Here is a 16,582-nt window from a genome sequence, read left to right as displayed (position 1 = left end):
TCACCAGACTATATAATTGCCCTGAAATTGGGCATCCCTGCCTGATGCCCCTTTGGACAGGGATGGGGCAACTCAAACCACCCCCCACCTTCACCATACACGAGGCCCCAGCATACAATAAATTCATCCAAGACAAAAAAACATCCCCAAACCAAAAGGCTTTCATCGTTTTAAACAAGTACTGGTGGTCCACACAGTCAAAAGCCTTCTCCTGATCCAAAGAAAGTAAACCCACATTTACATCAGACAGTTTACAAATGTCTAAAACATCTCTTATCAGAAACAAGTTGTCAACAGAGCGATCAGGTACACCGTAGGACTGGTCCTTATGGATCAACAATCCCAGTTACTCTTTCAACCTGTTTGAGAGACATTTGGAAACAATTTTGTATTCAGCGCACAGCAAAGCAACAGGTCTCAAATTTTTTATGAGAGCCAAATCCCCCTTTTTTGGCAACAGTGGAAGCACCACACGTTGACAGGATACAGAAAGAGAACCCTCATGAAAAGATTCACACACCACTTCATAAAAATCCTCCCCAAAAGTGCTTATAAAACTCAGATGGTAAACCATCGATTCCAGGGGCTCGGCCTGTTGAGAGCTGCATAACTGCTGTGGACAGCTCTTGCAGTGTAATGTCAGACTCCAATGCGACTCTCTGCTCAGGTCCCAATTGAGGAAGACCGTTTAACAACTATTCAGTACACAGAGAGTCACAATCCTCCGCCTTATAGAGGGCAGAGTAGAAATCCACTGCATGTTGACGCATTTCAAAACTCCTCCACCGTGACAGTAGCTTCAGAACCAGAGACATGCCAGGTGTAGAGTATCTACAGTCTACCAGAGGACCAGAGACATGACAGGTGTTTAGTATCTACAGTCTACCAGAGGACCAGATACATGACAGGTGTTTAGTATCTACAGTCTACCAGAGACATGACAGGTGTAGAGTATCTACAGTCTACCAGAGGACCAGAGACATGACAGGTATATAGTATCTAGTCTACCAGAGACATGCCAGGTGTATAGTATCTACAGTCTACCAGAGGACCAGAGACATGACAGGGGTATAATATCTACAGTCTACCAGTGGACCAGATACATGACAGGTGTATAGTATCTACAGTCTACCAGAGGACCAGATACATGACAGATGTATAGTATCTACAGTCTACCAGAGGACCAGAGACATGACAGGTGTTTAGTATCTACAGTCTACCAGAGACATGCCAGGTGTATAGTATCTACAGTCTACCAGAGGACCAGATACATGACAGGTGTAGAGTATCTACAGTCTACCAGAGGACCAGATACATGACAGGTGTATAGTATCTACAGTCTACCAGAGGACCAGATACATGACAGGTGTATAGTATCTACAGTCTACCAGAGGACCAGAAACATGACAGGTGTATAGTATCTACAGTCTACCAGAAACATGACAGGTGTATATTATCTACAGTCTACCAGAAACATGACAGGTGTATAGTATCTACAGTCTACCAGAGAACCTGACAGGTGTATAGTATCTACAGTCTACCAGAGACATGACAGATGTATAGTATCTACAGTCTACCAGAGACATGACAGGTGTATAGTATCTACAGTCTACCAGAGACATGACAGGTGTATAGTATCTACAGTCTACCAGAGACATGACAGGTGTATAGTATCTACAGTCTACCAGAGGACCAGATACATGACAGGTGTATAGTATCTACAGTCTACCAGAGGACCAGATACATGACAGGTGTATAGTATCTACAGTCTACCAGAGGACCAGATACATGACAGGTGTATAGTATCTACAGTCTACCAGAGACATGACAGGTGTATAGTATCTACAGTCTACCAGAGGACCAGATACATGACAGGTGTATAGTATCTACAGTCTACCAGAAACATGACAGGTGTATAGTATCTACAGTCTACCAGAGGACCAGAAACATGACAGGTGTATAGTATCTACAGTCTACCAGAGGACCAGATACATGACAGGTGTATAGTATCTACAGTCTACCAGAGAACCAGATACATGACAGGTGTATAGTATCTACAGTCTACCAGAGGACCAGATACATGACAGGTGTATAGTATCTACAGTCTACCAGAGGACCAGATACATGACAGGTGTATAGTATCTACAGTCTACCAGAGGACCAGATACATGACAGGTGTATAGTATCTACAGTCTACCAGAGGACCAGATACATGACAGGTGTATAGTATCTACAGTCTACCAGAGGACCAGATACATGACAGGTGTATAGTATCTACAGTCTACCAGAGGACCAGATACATGACAGGTGTATAGTATCGACAATCTACCAGAGGACCAGATACATGACAGGTGTAGAGTATCTACAGTCTACCAGAGAACCAGAGACATGACAGATGTATAGTATCTACAGTCTACTAGAAACATGACAGGTATATAGTATCTACAGTCTACCAGAGACATGACAGATGTTTAGTATCTACAGTCTACCAGAGGACCAGATACATGACAGGTGTATAGTATCTACAGTCTACCAGAGGACCAGATACATGACAGGTGTATAGTATCTACAGTCTACCAGAGGACCAGATACATGACAGGTGTATAGTATCTACAGTCTACCAGAGAACCAGATACATGACAGGTGTATAGTATCTACAGTCTACCAGAGGACCAGATACATGACAGGTGTATAGTATCTACAGTCTACCAGAGGACCAGATACATGACAGGTGTATAGTATCTACAGTCTACCAGAGGACCAGATACATGACAGGTGTATAGTATCTACAGTCTACCAGAGGACCAGATACATGACAGGTGTATAGTATCTACAGTCTACCAGAGGACCAGATACATGACAGGTGTATAGTATCTACAGTCTACCAGAGGACCAGATACATGACAGGTGTATAGTATCGACAATCTACCAGAGGACCAGATACATGACAGGTGTAGAGTATCTACAGTCTACCAGAGAACCAGAGACATGACAGATGTATAGTATCTACAGTCTACTAGAAACATGACAGGTATATAGTATCTACAGTCTACCAGAGACATGACAGATGTTTAGTATCTACAGTCTACCAGAGGACCAGATACATGACAGGTGTATAGTATCTACAGTCTACCAGAGGACCAGATACATGACAGGTGTATAGTATCTACAGTCTACCAGAGGACCAGATACATGACAGGTGTAGAGTATCTACAGTCTACCAGAGAACCAGAGACATGACAGATGTATAGTATCTACAGTCTACCAGAGACATGACAGGTATATAGTATCTACAGTCTACCAGAGGACCAGATACATGACAGGTGTATAGTATCTACAGTCTACCAGAGACATGACAGGTGTATAGTATCTACAGTCTACCAGAGACATGACAGGTGTATAGTATCTACAGTCTACCAGAGGACCAGATACATGACAGGTGTATAGTATCTACAATCTACCAGAGACATGACAGGTATATAGTATCTACAGTCTACCAGAGGACCAGATACATGACAGGTGTAGAGTATCTACAGTCTACCAGAGAACCAGAGACATGACAGATGTATAGTATCTACAGTCTACCAGAGAACCAGAGACATGACAGATGTATAGTATCTACAGTCTACTAGAAACATGACAGGTATATAGTATCTACAGTCTACCAGAGACATGACAGATGTTTAGTATCTACAGTCTACCAGAGAACCAGAGACATGACAGATGTTTAGTATCTACAGTCTACCAGAGAACCAGAGACATGACAGATGTATAGTATCTACAGTCTACCAGAGAACCAGAGACATGACAGATGTATAGTATCTACAGTCTACTAGAAACATGACAGGTATATAGTATCTACAGTCTACCAGAGACATGACAGATGTTTAGTATCTACAGTCTACCAGAGGACCAGATACATGACAGGTGTATAGTATCTACAGTCTACCAGAGGACCAGATACATGACAGGTGTATAGTATCTACAGTCTACCAGAGGACCAGATACATGACAGGTGTATAGTATCTACAGTCTACCAGAGGACCAGATACATGACAGGTGTATAGTATCTACAATCTACCAGAGACATGACAGGTGTATAGTATCTACAGTCTACCAGAGGACCAGATACATGACAGGTGTATAGTATCTACAGTCTACCAGAGGACCAGATACATGACAGGTGTATAGTATCTACAGTCTACCAGAGGACCAGATACATGACAGGTGTATAGTATCTACAGTCTACCAGAGGACCAGATACATGACAGGTGTAGAGTATCTACAGTCTACCAGAGAACCAGAGACATGACAGATGTATAGTATCTACAGTCTACCAGAGGACCAGATACATGACAGGTGTATAGTATCTACAGTCTACCAGAAACATGACAGGTGTATAGTATCTACAGTCTACCAGAGACATGACAGGTGTATAGTATCTACAGTCTACCAGAGACATGGCAGGTGTATAGTATCTACAGTGTACCAGAGAACCAGAGACATGACAGGTGTATAGTATCTACAGTCTACCAGAAACATGACAGGTGTATAGTATCTACAGTCTACCAGAGACATGACAGATGTATAGTATCTACAGTCTACCAGAGACATGACAGGTATATAGTATCTACAGTCTACCAGAGACATGACAGATGTTTAGTATCTACAGTCTACCAGAGGACCAGATACATGACAGGTGTATAGTATCTACAGTCTACCAGAGGACCAGATACATGACAGGTGTATAGTATCTACAGTCTACCAGAGGACCAGATACATGACAGGTGTATAGTATCTACAGTCTACCAGAGGACCAGATACATGACAGGTGTAGAGTATCTACAGTCTACCAGAGGACCAGAAACATGACAGATGTATAGTATCTACAGTCTACCAGAGACATGACAGGTATATAGTATCTACAGTCTACCAGAGAACCAGATACATGACAGATGTATAGTATCTACAGTCTACCAGAGAACCAGAGACATGACAGATGTATAGTATCTACAGTCTACCAGAGACATGACAGGTATATAGTATCTACAGTCTACCAGAGGACCAGATACATGACAGGTGTATAGTATCTACAGTCTACCAGAGACATGACAGGTGTATAGTATCTACAGTCTACCAGAGGACCAGATACATGACAGGTGTATAGTATCTACAGTCTACCAGAGAACCAGAGACATGACAGATGTATAGTATCTACAGTCTACCAGAGACATGACAGGTGTATAGTATCTACAGTCTACCAGAGGACCAGATACATGACAGGTGTATAGTATCTACAGTCTACCAGAGGACCAGATACATGACAGGTGTATATTATCTACAATCTACCAGAGGACCAGATACATGACAGGTGTAGAGTATCTACAGTCTACCAGAGAACCAGAGACATGACAGATGTATAGTATCTACAGTCTACCAGAGAACCAGAGACATGACAGATGTTTCTAGTAGACTGTAGATACTATACATGACAGGTATATAGTATCTACAGTCTACCAGAGACATGACAGATGTTTAGTATCTACAGTCTACCAGAGAACCAGAGACATGACAGATGTTTAGTATCTACAGTCTACCAGAGAACCAGAGACATGACAGATGTATAGTATCTACAGTCTACCAGAGAACCAGAGACATGACAGATGTATAGTATCTACAGTCTACTAGAAACATGACAGGTATATAGTATCTACAGTCTACCAGAGACATGACAGATGTTTAGTATCTACAGTCTACCAGAGGACCAGATACATGACAGGTGTATAGTATCTACAGTCTACCAGAGGACCAGATACATGACAGGTGTATAGTATCTACAGTCTACCAGAGGACCAGATACATGACAGGTGTATAGTATCTACAGTCTACCAGAGAACCAGAGACATGACAGATGTATAGTATCTACAGTCTACCAGAGAACCAGAGACATGACAGATGTATAGTATCTACAGTCTACCAGAGACATGACAGGTATATAGTATCTACAGTCTACCAGAGGACCAGATACATGACAGGTGTATAGTATCTACAGTCTACCAGAAACATGAAAGGTGTATAGTATCTACAGTCTACCAGAGACATGACAGGTGTATAGTATCTACAGTCTACCAGAGACATGGCAGGTGTATAGTATCTACAGTCTACCAGAGGACCAGATACATGACAGGTGTATAGTATCTACAGTCTACCAGAAACATGACAGGTGTATAGTATCTACAGTCTACCAGAGGACCAGATACATGACAGGTGTATAGTATCTACAGTCTACCAGAGGACCAGATACATGACAGGTGTATAGTATCTACAGTCTACCAGAGGACCAGAGACATGCCAGGTGTATAGTATCTACAGTCTACCAGAGGACCAGAGACATGCCAGGTGTATAGTATCTACAGTGTACCAGAGAACCAGAAACATGACAGGTGTATAGTATCTACAGTCTACCAGAGACATGACAGATGTGTAGTATCTACAGTCTACCGGATACATGACAGGTGTATAGTATCTACAGTCTACCAGAGACATGACAGGTATATAGTATCTACAGTCTACCAGAGACATTGCAGGTGTATAGTATCTACAGTGTACCAGAGAACCAGATACATGACAGGTGTATAGTATCTACAGTCTACCAGAGACATGACAGATGTATAGTATCTACAGTCTACCAGAGACATGACAGATGTATAGTATATACAGTCTACCAGAGACATGACAGGTGTATAGTATCTACAGTCTACCAGATATATGACAGGTGTTTAGTATCTACAGTCTACCAGAGAACCAGAGACATGACAGATGTATAGTATCTACAGTCTACCAGAGACATGCCAGATGTATAGTATCTACAGTCTACCAGAGGACCAGAAACATGACAGATGTATAGTATCTACAGTCTACCAGAGACATGACAGGTATATAGTATCTACAGTCTACCAGAGAACCAGATACATGACAGATGTATAGTATCTACAGTCTACCAGAGAACCAGAGACATGACAGATGTATAGTATCTACAGTCTACCAGAGACATGACAGGTATATAGTATCTACAGTCTACCAGAGGACCAGATACATGACAGGTGTATAGTATCTACAGTCTACCAGAGACATGACAGGTGTATAGTATCTACAGTCTACCAGAGGACCAGATACATGACAGGTGTATAGTATCTACAGTCTACCAGAGAACCAGAGACATGACAGATGTATAGTATCTACAGTCTACCAGAGACATGACAAGTGTATAGTATCTACAGTCTACCAGAGGACCAGATACATGACAGGTGTATAGTATCTACAGTCTACCAGAGGACCAGATACATGACAGGTGTATATTATCTACAATCTACCAGAGGACCAGATACATGACAGGTGTAGAGTATCTACAGTCTACCAGAGAACCAGAGACATGACAGATGTATAGTATCTACAGTCTACCAGAGAACCAGAGACATGACAGATGTTTCTAGTAGACTGTAGATACTATACATGACAGGTATATAGTATCTACAGTCTACCAGAGACATGACAGATGTTTAGTATCTACAGTCTACCAGAGAACCAGAGACATGACAGATGTTTAGTATCTACAGTCTACCAGAGAACCAGAGACATGACAGATGTATAGTATCTACAGTCTACCAGAGAACCAGAGACATGACAGATGTATAGTATCTACAGTCTACTAGAAACATGACAGGTATATAGTATCTACAGTCTACCAGAGACATGACAGATGTTTAGTATCTACAGTCTACCAGAGGACCAGATACATGACAGGTGTATAGTATCTACAGTCTACCAGAGGACCAGATACATGACAGGTGTATAGTATCTACAGTCTACCAGAGGACCAGATACATGACAGGTGTATAGTATCTACAGTCTACCAGAGAACCAGAGACATGACAGATGTATAGTATCTACAGTCTACCAGAGAACCAGAGACATGACAGATGTATAGTATCTACAGTCTACCAGAGACATGACAGGTATATAGTATCTACAGTCTACCAGAGGACCAGATACATGACAGGTGTATAGTATCTACAGTCTACCAGAAACATGAAAGGTGTATAGTATCTACAGTCTACCAGAGACATGACAGGTGTATAGTATCTACAGTCTACCAGAGACATGGCAGGTGTATAGTATCTACAGTCTACCAGAGGACCAGATACATGACAGGTGTATAGTATCTACAGTCTACCAGAAACATGACAGGTGTATAGTATCTACAGTCTACCAGAGGACCAGATACATGACAGGTGTATAGTATCTACAGTCTACCAGAGGACCAGATACATGACAGGTGTATAGTATCTACAGTCTACCAGAGGACCAGAGACATGCCAGGTGTATAGTATCTACAGTCTACCAGAGGACCAGAGACATGCCAGGTGTATAGTATCTACAGTGTACCAGAGAACCAGAAACATGACAGGTGTATAGTATCTACAGTCTACCAGAGACATGACAGATGTGTAGTATCTACAGTCTACCGGATACATGACAGGTGTATAGTATCTACAGTCTACCAGAGACATGACAGGTATATAGTATCTACAGTCTACCAGAGACATTGCAGGTGTATAGTATCTACAGTGTACCAGAGAACCAGATACATGACAGGTGTATAGTATCTACAGTCTACCAGAGACATGACAGATGTATAGTATCTACAGTCTACCAGAGACATGACAGATGTATAGTATATACAGTCTACCAGAGACATGACAGGTGTATAGTATCTACAGTCTACCAGATATATGACAGGTGTTTAGTATCTACAGTCTACCAGAGAACCAGAGACATGACAGATGTATAGTATCTACAGTCTACCAGAGACATGCCAGATGTATAGTATCTACAGTCTACCAGAGAACCAGAGACATGACAGATGTAGACTGTAGATACTATACCAGAGAACCAGAGACATGACAGGTATATAGTATCTACAGTCTACCAGAGAACCTGACAGGTGTATAGTATCTACAGTCTACCAGAGACATGACAGATGTATAGTATCCACAGCTCTGGTGAAGCCTAACACTGCATACCTGCACTTAACACACCACCGGACAGAGTATGTGAGTATACACAACGCTATACTGATGGAGTGGACACATAGGCAGGGAAAGAGGAAGTCCTAATTATAGCAATGCAGAGAGGATAATGACAAACTGCTCCCACTTTCCCTGAGCTATCAACATCTACCGACACACACACACACACACACACAGGTCTCTTTCTATTGGCTAAACTTTGCTTCAGTTGGAAAGCATACATACTGTATACGTAGAGAAACCTTGATGAGTTATTCTCATTAAAGTGCATTACAGAACAGAATAGAGACCTAAGCCTGTTTTTACCATACTGAGGCTTACACTGTACAAAGGTACTGTACGAGTACACAAAACAGTGCTATGACGTTGAACCAGTCAGTATGTGTTTGTATGTGTGTAATCTGCTCCAGGCTAGCCTAGGTTGGGGTGTGGTGGTCGTTTGTTGTGTTCAGGTGAGAGACTTTCCCCAGTGTTCCTGTTGAGTCTTGCCCTCACAGACGATAGATCTACTTCCTGGGAGGAGGGCTGTAGACTGTCTGCTTTCACCAACCACCGTGAGAACACACACACACACACACACACACACACACACACACACACACACACACACACACCACTGGTATGAGAAAGACAGTTGGTTGGTATTATATTTGACTGATGCAACGTTGCTGTGATTCAAGGGCAGAGAGAGAGAGGGTGAGAGAGAGAGGAGGGATAAGTGGAGCTGGGGGACATCTATGCTGACAGGCCACTCTCATTGAGGAAAACAGGATAGAAGACTTCTGCCACGACATCATGTACACCGCAGGCTCCAAATCTGCCTCTCTCATCCTGTTCCATGCTGCGCTGTACATGCCTCTTCAGTCATCAACATTTTTAGCCCAGCTTCCAATCATCCAACCAAAACCAGCCAGGGGAGGTTTGAGAATCCAACCAGAGCAGGGTTTAGAGGGGTAAACACAGCATCTGTTTAAAGACTAAGCTGTCTAAACCAGTGACATGAAGGCCCACACACACACAGAATCACACACACAGAATCACACACACACACAGAATCACACACAGAATATTCAACGAAAAACAATATAAGCTCCAAGTACTGCCTAAAAGGTTTATACAGACAGCTCTCTCTGTTCCTCTGCTACTACCCAGACAGGTTTATCTGCTGTCTACACATACAGCACACGTGTTATCATTCTCCTCCGCTCCACTGACACCACAATACAGCTCACAATAGCGCAGTTCCATTCATCCCAGTTATGTCCCAGCCAGGGGGCTGTGCAACAGTTCCCTTCCCAACATCGCAGTCAGATCTCTGCATCAGCATTTAACAGGTATGCCCTGGGTTGGTAATGACAGTATTGTGAGTGTATATATTCTGCAGTACTCATCAGCCTGGGAAGAAGGTATTACCATACAGGAGGTGAAACTATTAACCCATATGGGAATGAAGGCCTGTGTCTCCTGGCCTGAATCCAATGGAGCACATCTGATCAGTCAGATAACTGGTGACTTGCAGCCGCAGCAGACATGAGAGGAGCATTGCAATGTGATGGTCGTGTGATTGTGTGTGTGTGTGTGTGTGTGTGTGTGTGTGTGTGTGTGTGTGTGTGTGTGTGTGTGTGTGTGTGTGTGTGTGTGTGCGCATGTAGTCCTGGGTTACAGACGGTAGAGCTGGTATTGAGGTTACTAAGATGACCTGGTATAAACTGTAGAGACATCTGACAGCCCAAGGTGCTTGGGGAGAGGAACCACTTGACCGCCAATGGCAACAGCTAGTCTCGCTGTGGTCTGACAAATCACGGAAAAGACATTACAGTCATACACTAAATACTTTACAATTGAAATAAATTCTGACAACACACACAAACATACACACACAGCTCGGATTATATTCATTTCCCTCTCTCCCTCTCACAACATTCTCAGTCTTTCTTTCTGTTTTCCCTCTCCATTTTAATTTCATCCTCTCTCTCTCTCTCTCTGCTGTGTGTCACTGTGTTGGATCTCCTCCAAGATACAGATGGAGAGAGGGCAAGAGAGGGAGAGACAGCGAGAGAGCGGGAGAAAGAGAGCTTCCCAGTCAGACATTCCAACAATCAATGGCACCTTGTTACCCTCTCGTACCTCACCGGCAGTCACATGACCAATCAGGCACTCTAGGATTGGGTAGTGGGTGGCAGGGCACACATACAGTGCCTTGCGAAAGTATTCGGCCCCCTTGAACTTTGCGACCTTTTGCCACATTTCAGGCTTCAAACAAAGATATAAAACTGTATTTTTTTGTGAAGAATCAACAACAAGTGGGACACAATCATGAAGTGGAACGACATTTATTGGATATTTCAAACTTTTTTAACAAATCAAAAACGGAAAAATTGGGCGTGCAAAATTATTCAGCCCCCTTAAGTTAATACTTTGTAGCGCCACCTTTTGCTGCGATTACAGCTGTAAGTCGCTTGGGGTATGTCTCTATCAGTTTTGCACATCGAGAGACTGACATTTTTTCCCATTCCTCCTTGCAAAACAGCTCGAGCTCAGTGAGGTTGGATGGAGAGCATTTGTGAACAGCAGTTTTCAGTTCTTTCCACAGATTCTCGATTGGATTCAGGTCTGGACTTTGACCTGGCCATTCTAACACCTGGATATGTTTATTTTTGAACCATTCCATTGTAGATTTTGCTTTATGTTTTGGATCATTGTCTTGTTGGAAGACAAATCTCCGTCCCAGTCTCAGGTCTTTTGCAGACTCCATCAGGTTTTCTTCCAGAATGGTCCTGTATTTGGCTCCATCCATCTTCCCATCAATTTTAACCATCTTCCCTGTCCCTGCTGAAGAAAAGCAGGCCCAAACCATGATGCTGCCACCACCATGTTTGACAGTGGGGATGGTGTGTTCAGCTGTGTTGCTTTTACGCCAAACATAACGTTTTGCATTATTGCCAAAAAGTTCAATTTTGGTTTCATCTGACCAGAGCACCTTCTTCCACATGTTTGGTGTGTCTCCCAGGTGGCTTGTGGCAAACTTTAAACGACACTTTTTATGGATATCTTTAAGAAATGGCTTTCTTCTTGCCACTCTTCCATAAAGGCCAGATTTGTGCAATATACGACTGATTGTTGTCCTATGGACAGAGTCTCCCACCTCAGCTGTAGATCTCTGCAGTTCATCCAGAGTGATCATGGGCCTCTTGGCTGCATCTCTGATCAGTCTTCTCCTTGTATGAGCTGAAAGTTTAGAGGGACGGCCAGGTCTTGGTAGATTTGCAGTGGTCTGATACTCCTTCCATTTCAATATTATTGCTTGCACAGTGCTCCTTGGGATGTTTAAAGCTTGGGAAATCTTTTTGTATCCAAATCCGGCTTTAAACTTCTTCACAACAGTATCTCGGACCTGCCTGGTGTGTTCCTTGTTCTTCATGATGCTCTCTGCGCTTTTAACGGACCTCTGAGACTATCACAGTGCAGGTGCATTTATACGGAGACTTGATTACACACAGGTGGATTGTATTTATCATCATTAGTCATTTAGGTCAACATTGGATCATTCAGAGATCCTCACTGAACTTCTGGAGAGAGTTTGCTGCACTGAAAGTAAAGGGGCTGAATAATTTTGCACGCCCAATTTTTCAGTTTTTGATTTGTTAAAAAAGTTTGAAATATCCAATAAATGTCGTTCCACTTCATGATTGTGTCCCACTTGTTGTTGATTCTTCACAAAAAAATACAGTTTTGTATCTTTATGTTTGAAGCCTGAAATGTGGCAAAAGGTCGCAAAGTTCAAGGGGGCCGAATACTTTGGCAAGGCACTGTACTAGCACAGTGCCTCTTACGTCATTCTGACCCCCCACTCCCTCTCTCAACCCCACAACTCCCCGCTCCTCTTCCAAAACACTACCCCAGACATCAGACACCACACTGGGGCTTACACTAGCTCCAGTACCCCTCTCTGCCCTTTGACCTCACACATATCATATCAATGGGACTTTACATGAGTGAGGAGGTGTGGAAAACTCCCTGGTGGAAAATGATATATGTCCACGTGCATCCAGTCTAATCTTAGCTGTTAAACACCAGTTTGATGGCTGCTTGTATACTTTTAAAATGTGTTCTGTGGTGAATAGTTTGCAAAGAGAGAGCGAGAGAGGAGTTTATGAGAGAGAGAGAGAGAGAGGAGTTTATGAGAGAGAGAGAGAGAGAGAGAGAGAGAGGAGTTTGAGAGAGAGAGAGAGAGAGAGAGAGAGAGAGAGAGAGAGAGAGAGGAGTTTGAGAGAGAGAGAGAGAGGAGTTTGAGAAAGAGAGAGAGAGAAGTTTATGAGAGAGAGAGAAGTTTATGAGAGAGAGAGAAAGAGAGAGAGAGAAAGAGAGAAAGAGAAAGAGAGCGAGAGAGAGAGAGGAGTTTATAAGAGAGTGTGCATGATAGATACACACTGAGTGTACAAAACATTAAGAACACCTGTTCTTTCCATGACAGACTGACCAGATGAATCCAGGTGAAAGTTATGATCCCTTATTGATGTCACCTGTTCAATCCACTTCAATCAGTGTTGATGAAGGAGAGGAGACAGTTTAAAGAAGGATCTTTAGCCTTGAGACAATTCAGACATGGATTGTGTATGTGTGCCATTCAGATTTCTGAGTTTGAACGGTGTATGGTAGTAGTTGCCAGGTGCACCGGTTTGTGTTAAGAACTGCAGCGCTGCTGGGTTTTTCACGCTCAACAGTTTCCCGTGTGTATCAAGAATGGTTCACCATCCAAAGGACATCCAGTCAACTTGACACAACTGTGGGAAGCACTGAGTCAACATGGACCAGCATCCCTGTGGAACACTTTTGACACCTTGTAGAGTCCATGCCCCGAAGAAACAAGGCAAACAGTATTATACAGGCTAGATGAAGCTAGGTTGTAACCTCCTCCAGAGAGTTCATACCCGGATGAATTGAGTCTGTTCTGAGGGAAACTCAATATTAGGAAGGTGTTCCTAATGTTTGGTACAATATACTCAGTGTATATAGACACAGAGAAATACAAAACCATTGTAAACAACAGATAGGGAGATAATTATTGCAGAGGAGTGAAGGAGGAACTAGCCTATCCATCATTGTGATAGTATCACCAACAGAAGTTTGCTGGCTGTTCTGAGAGACTGCAGTATGAGTGATACACTGAGGATGACAACCACCCGTGAGAATACAACTCTATTATCGCAGTGCTATTGGATACACAGCCATTTCTGCATCTGGAAAAATACAGAAAGAACCACAGTAGCCTGACAAGCAAACGCAGCAAGGTCTCTTCAACCAACTCGGCTCAAAACACCTCAGGCACACCATTCACTCCTCTCCCCCACATTATATATAATACTTCACCATTTGTTTTGTGGTTACAGTAATGTAAAGGGAGAATCCAGTGCTCTGAAAAAGAGTTAAAAGAAGTGAAATGTGTAATACTAACTATGCAATCGACCGTTACGCTAAATAAAGCCATCCTCCGGAAGGGGACTATCGTCACGGTAACGGAATATAGGTTTCCATGGCGCTCGTCCATCATGCAGCGGGCGTTGTCATACACACGTAATAAATGAATAAAGACAGAGTAGCAGGGACCCAGGCTTAGTGACACACACATATACACACACCTGCACACACATTTATACACACGTAATAAATGAATAACGACAGAGTAACAGGGACCCAGGCTTAGTGACACACATATACACACACATTTATACACACACACACATTTGGAGGGAAAGGGAGGACAAGGCTAAAAACAGCCAGGGTCACGGCCTTTCAAATGTGTCTCTGAGTCAGGCCTAAAACAGCGGGGTCTATATTTACAGAGAGTGAGTGAGTGAGTGATGGTTTCTACCTGTGTCGGGTTGTAGAGTTCCTGCAGTGCGTTGCGGGAGCCTTTCCTACAGCACACGTCCGCCGCAAACTGGTTCCTCCGCATGACTGTTAGAAGGAACAGAGAGAGGACCGTTAACAATGCCCAATCACACTGGAACAACAGCAACAACAACCAATCACATTGTTACAACTTAAACAACAACCAATAAGAGAGTGGGCCTAATAATGTTAACTACAACAGCATTCACATAGAATAAATGGCCATAAAGCTATATTCTCTAGGGCCAAAGGGAACTACCACAGCTAAACTACAAAGCCAGGTCCCTATACACACAACCAACAGCCCACACAACAAAGCAGCCAGACAATACCTCTCAAATTACTGGATGAAAGAGCCCACTACATAACTACATGAGATTGAACAGAAGAGTGGGTGTGGGTGAACAACAATACATTTGAGAGCCTTTACTAGTCTCTGTTCTATGTTTCATCATCCTCACTGATCTAAAAGGAGTGGATATGTAATGCCATATGACTGTAGGACAAAGACAGTACTGTAGGAAATCAGGACAAAGATGATCAACAACGTCAGCAGATTGAGAGAGGGGATGGGGATGGGGGGGGGAGTAAGCCAACTGCAGACACACCCACTTCCTGTATCTTTGTATCTAACCCAGTTAATCGTTTGCTGTTTGTGCTGCGTGTTGCGGACAAATCATAGCCTTTTCTGTCACCTGGGCAATGGGTGAGAGCTGAGTGCTTGTTAGTGTAACGAACTACCGCAGACAGTCCATTATACCTTACCTTCAGTACGAGAGGGGGAAGAGATGCCCCTATACACACACACACACACCTCAGTGTGATGGGTGACCTGTCACCTGGCTGTGAAAGCAGCTTCATTATAATGCAGTTCATTCCTGCTCCCTACAGCGTGCATCATATAAACAGGCAATTACTGCTCTTTCAGCAGAATACACACACATACACACACTGATTGCACTCACTCAATCATTCTCATTTATCCTCTACAGCATCTATGGGCTGTCGACCTAATAGGTACAGAGAGTAAGATGAGACAGACAGACAGAGATAGAGAAAGAGAGAGGGTGAGAGAGAGAGAGAATGAGAGAGCGAGAGAGGGAGAAAGAGAGCAAAGCTACTCTCCCTGAGCCCTTAAATCTCCAAACAGTCCATCCTATTTCCCACACACACGTAGCTTACAAACCACCACACATACCTGATCTACAGATGTTGCTTCAGTGCCTCCAGGTCCACACACCGCTCTATTTAATCTGCTAGTAATCCTGTCTAAGTCTGGTGTGTGTTAATACACTGATCACCTTCCCCTTCCACGCACAGAAACACACACACAATAGGTGGACCAATTATGATTTTTCAGCGCCGATACCGATGCCGATTATTGGAGGACCAAAAAAAGCCGATACCTATTAATCTGACGATTGATTTATTTGTAATAATGACAATTACAACAATACTAAATAAACACTTATTTTAACTTAATATAATACATCGATCAAATCAATTTAGCCTCAAATAAATAATGAAGCATGTTCAATTTGGTTTAAATAATGCAAAAACAAAGTGTTGGAGAAGAAAGTAAAAGTGCAATATGTGCCATG

The 16,582-nt window shown here is 42.9% G+C and overlaps 1 protein-coding gene across 2 annotated transcripts in view; it reads right to left on the bottom strand.

The window, feature by feature from the left end:
• The window catches only part of LOC110500114 (carbohydrate sulfotransferase 11), an 85,058-nt gene that overhangs the window by 26,608 nt on the left and 41,868 nt on the right, over positions 1-16,582 (bottom strand). For both annotated transcript variants that reach the window (XM_021577290.2, XM_021577289.2), the window contains exon 2: positions 14,962-15,047. In XM_021577290.2, coding sequence (XP_021432965.1) covers positions 14,962-15,047 — 86 coding nt within the window. The remainder of the gene's footprint in view (positions 1-14,961; positions 15,048-16,582) is intronic.

This window comes from Oncorhynchus mykiss, chromosome 21 (genome assembly GCF_013265735.2).
Source record: "Oncorhynchus mykiss isolate Arlee chromosome 21, USDA_OmykA_1.1, whole genome shotgun sequence".
NCBI lineage: Eukaryota > Metazoa > Chordata > Actinopteri > Salmoniformes > Salmonidae > Oncorhynchus > Oncorhynchus mykiss.
Note: the sequence above shows the minus strand (reverse complement) of the source record. Positions and strands in the feature narration are given on the sequence as shown.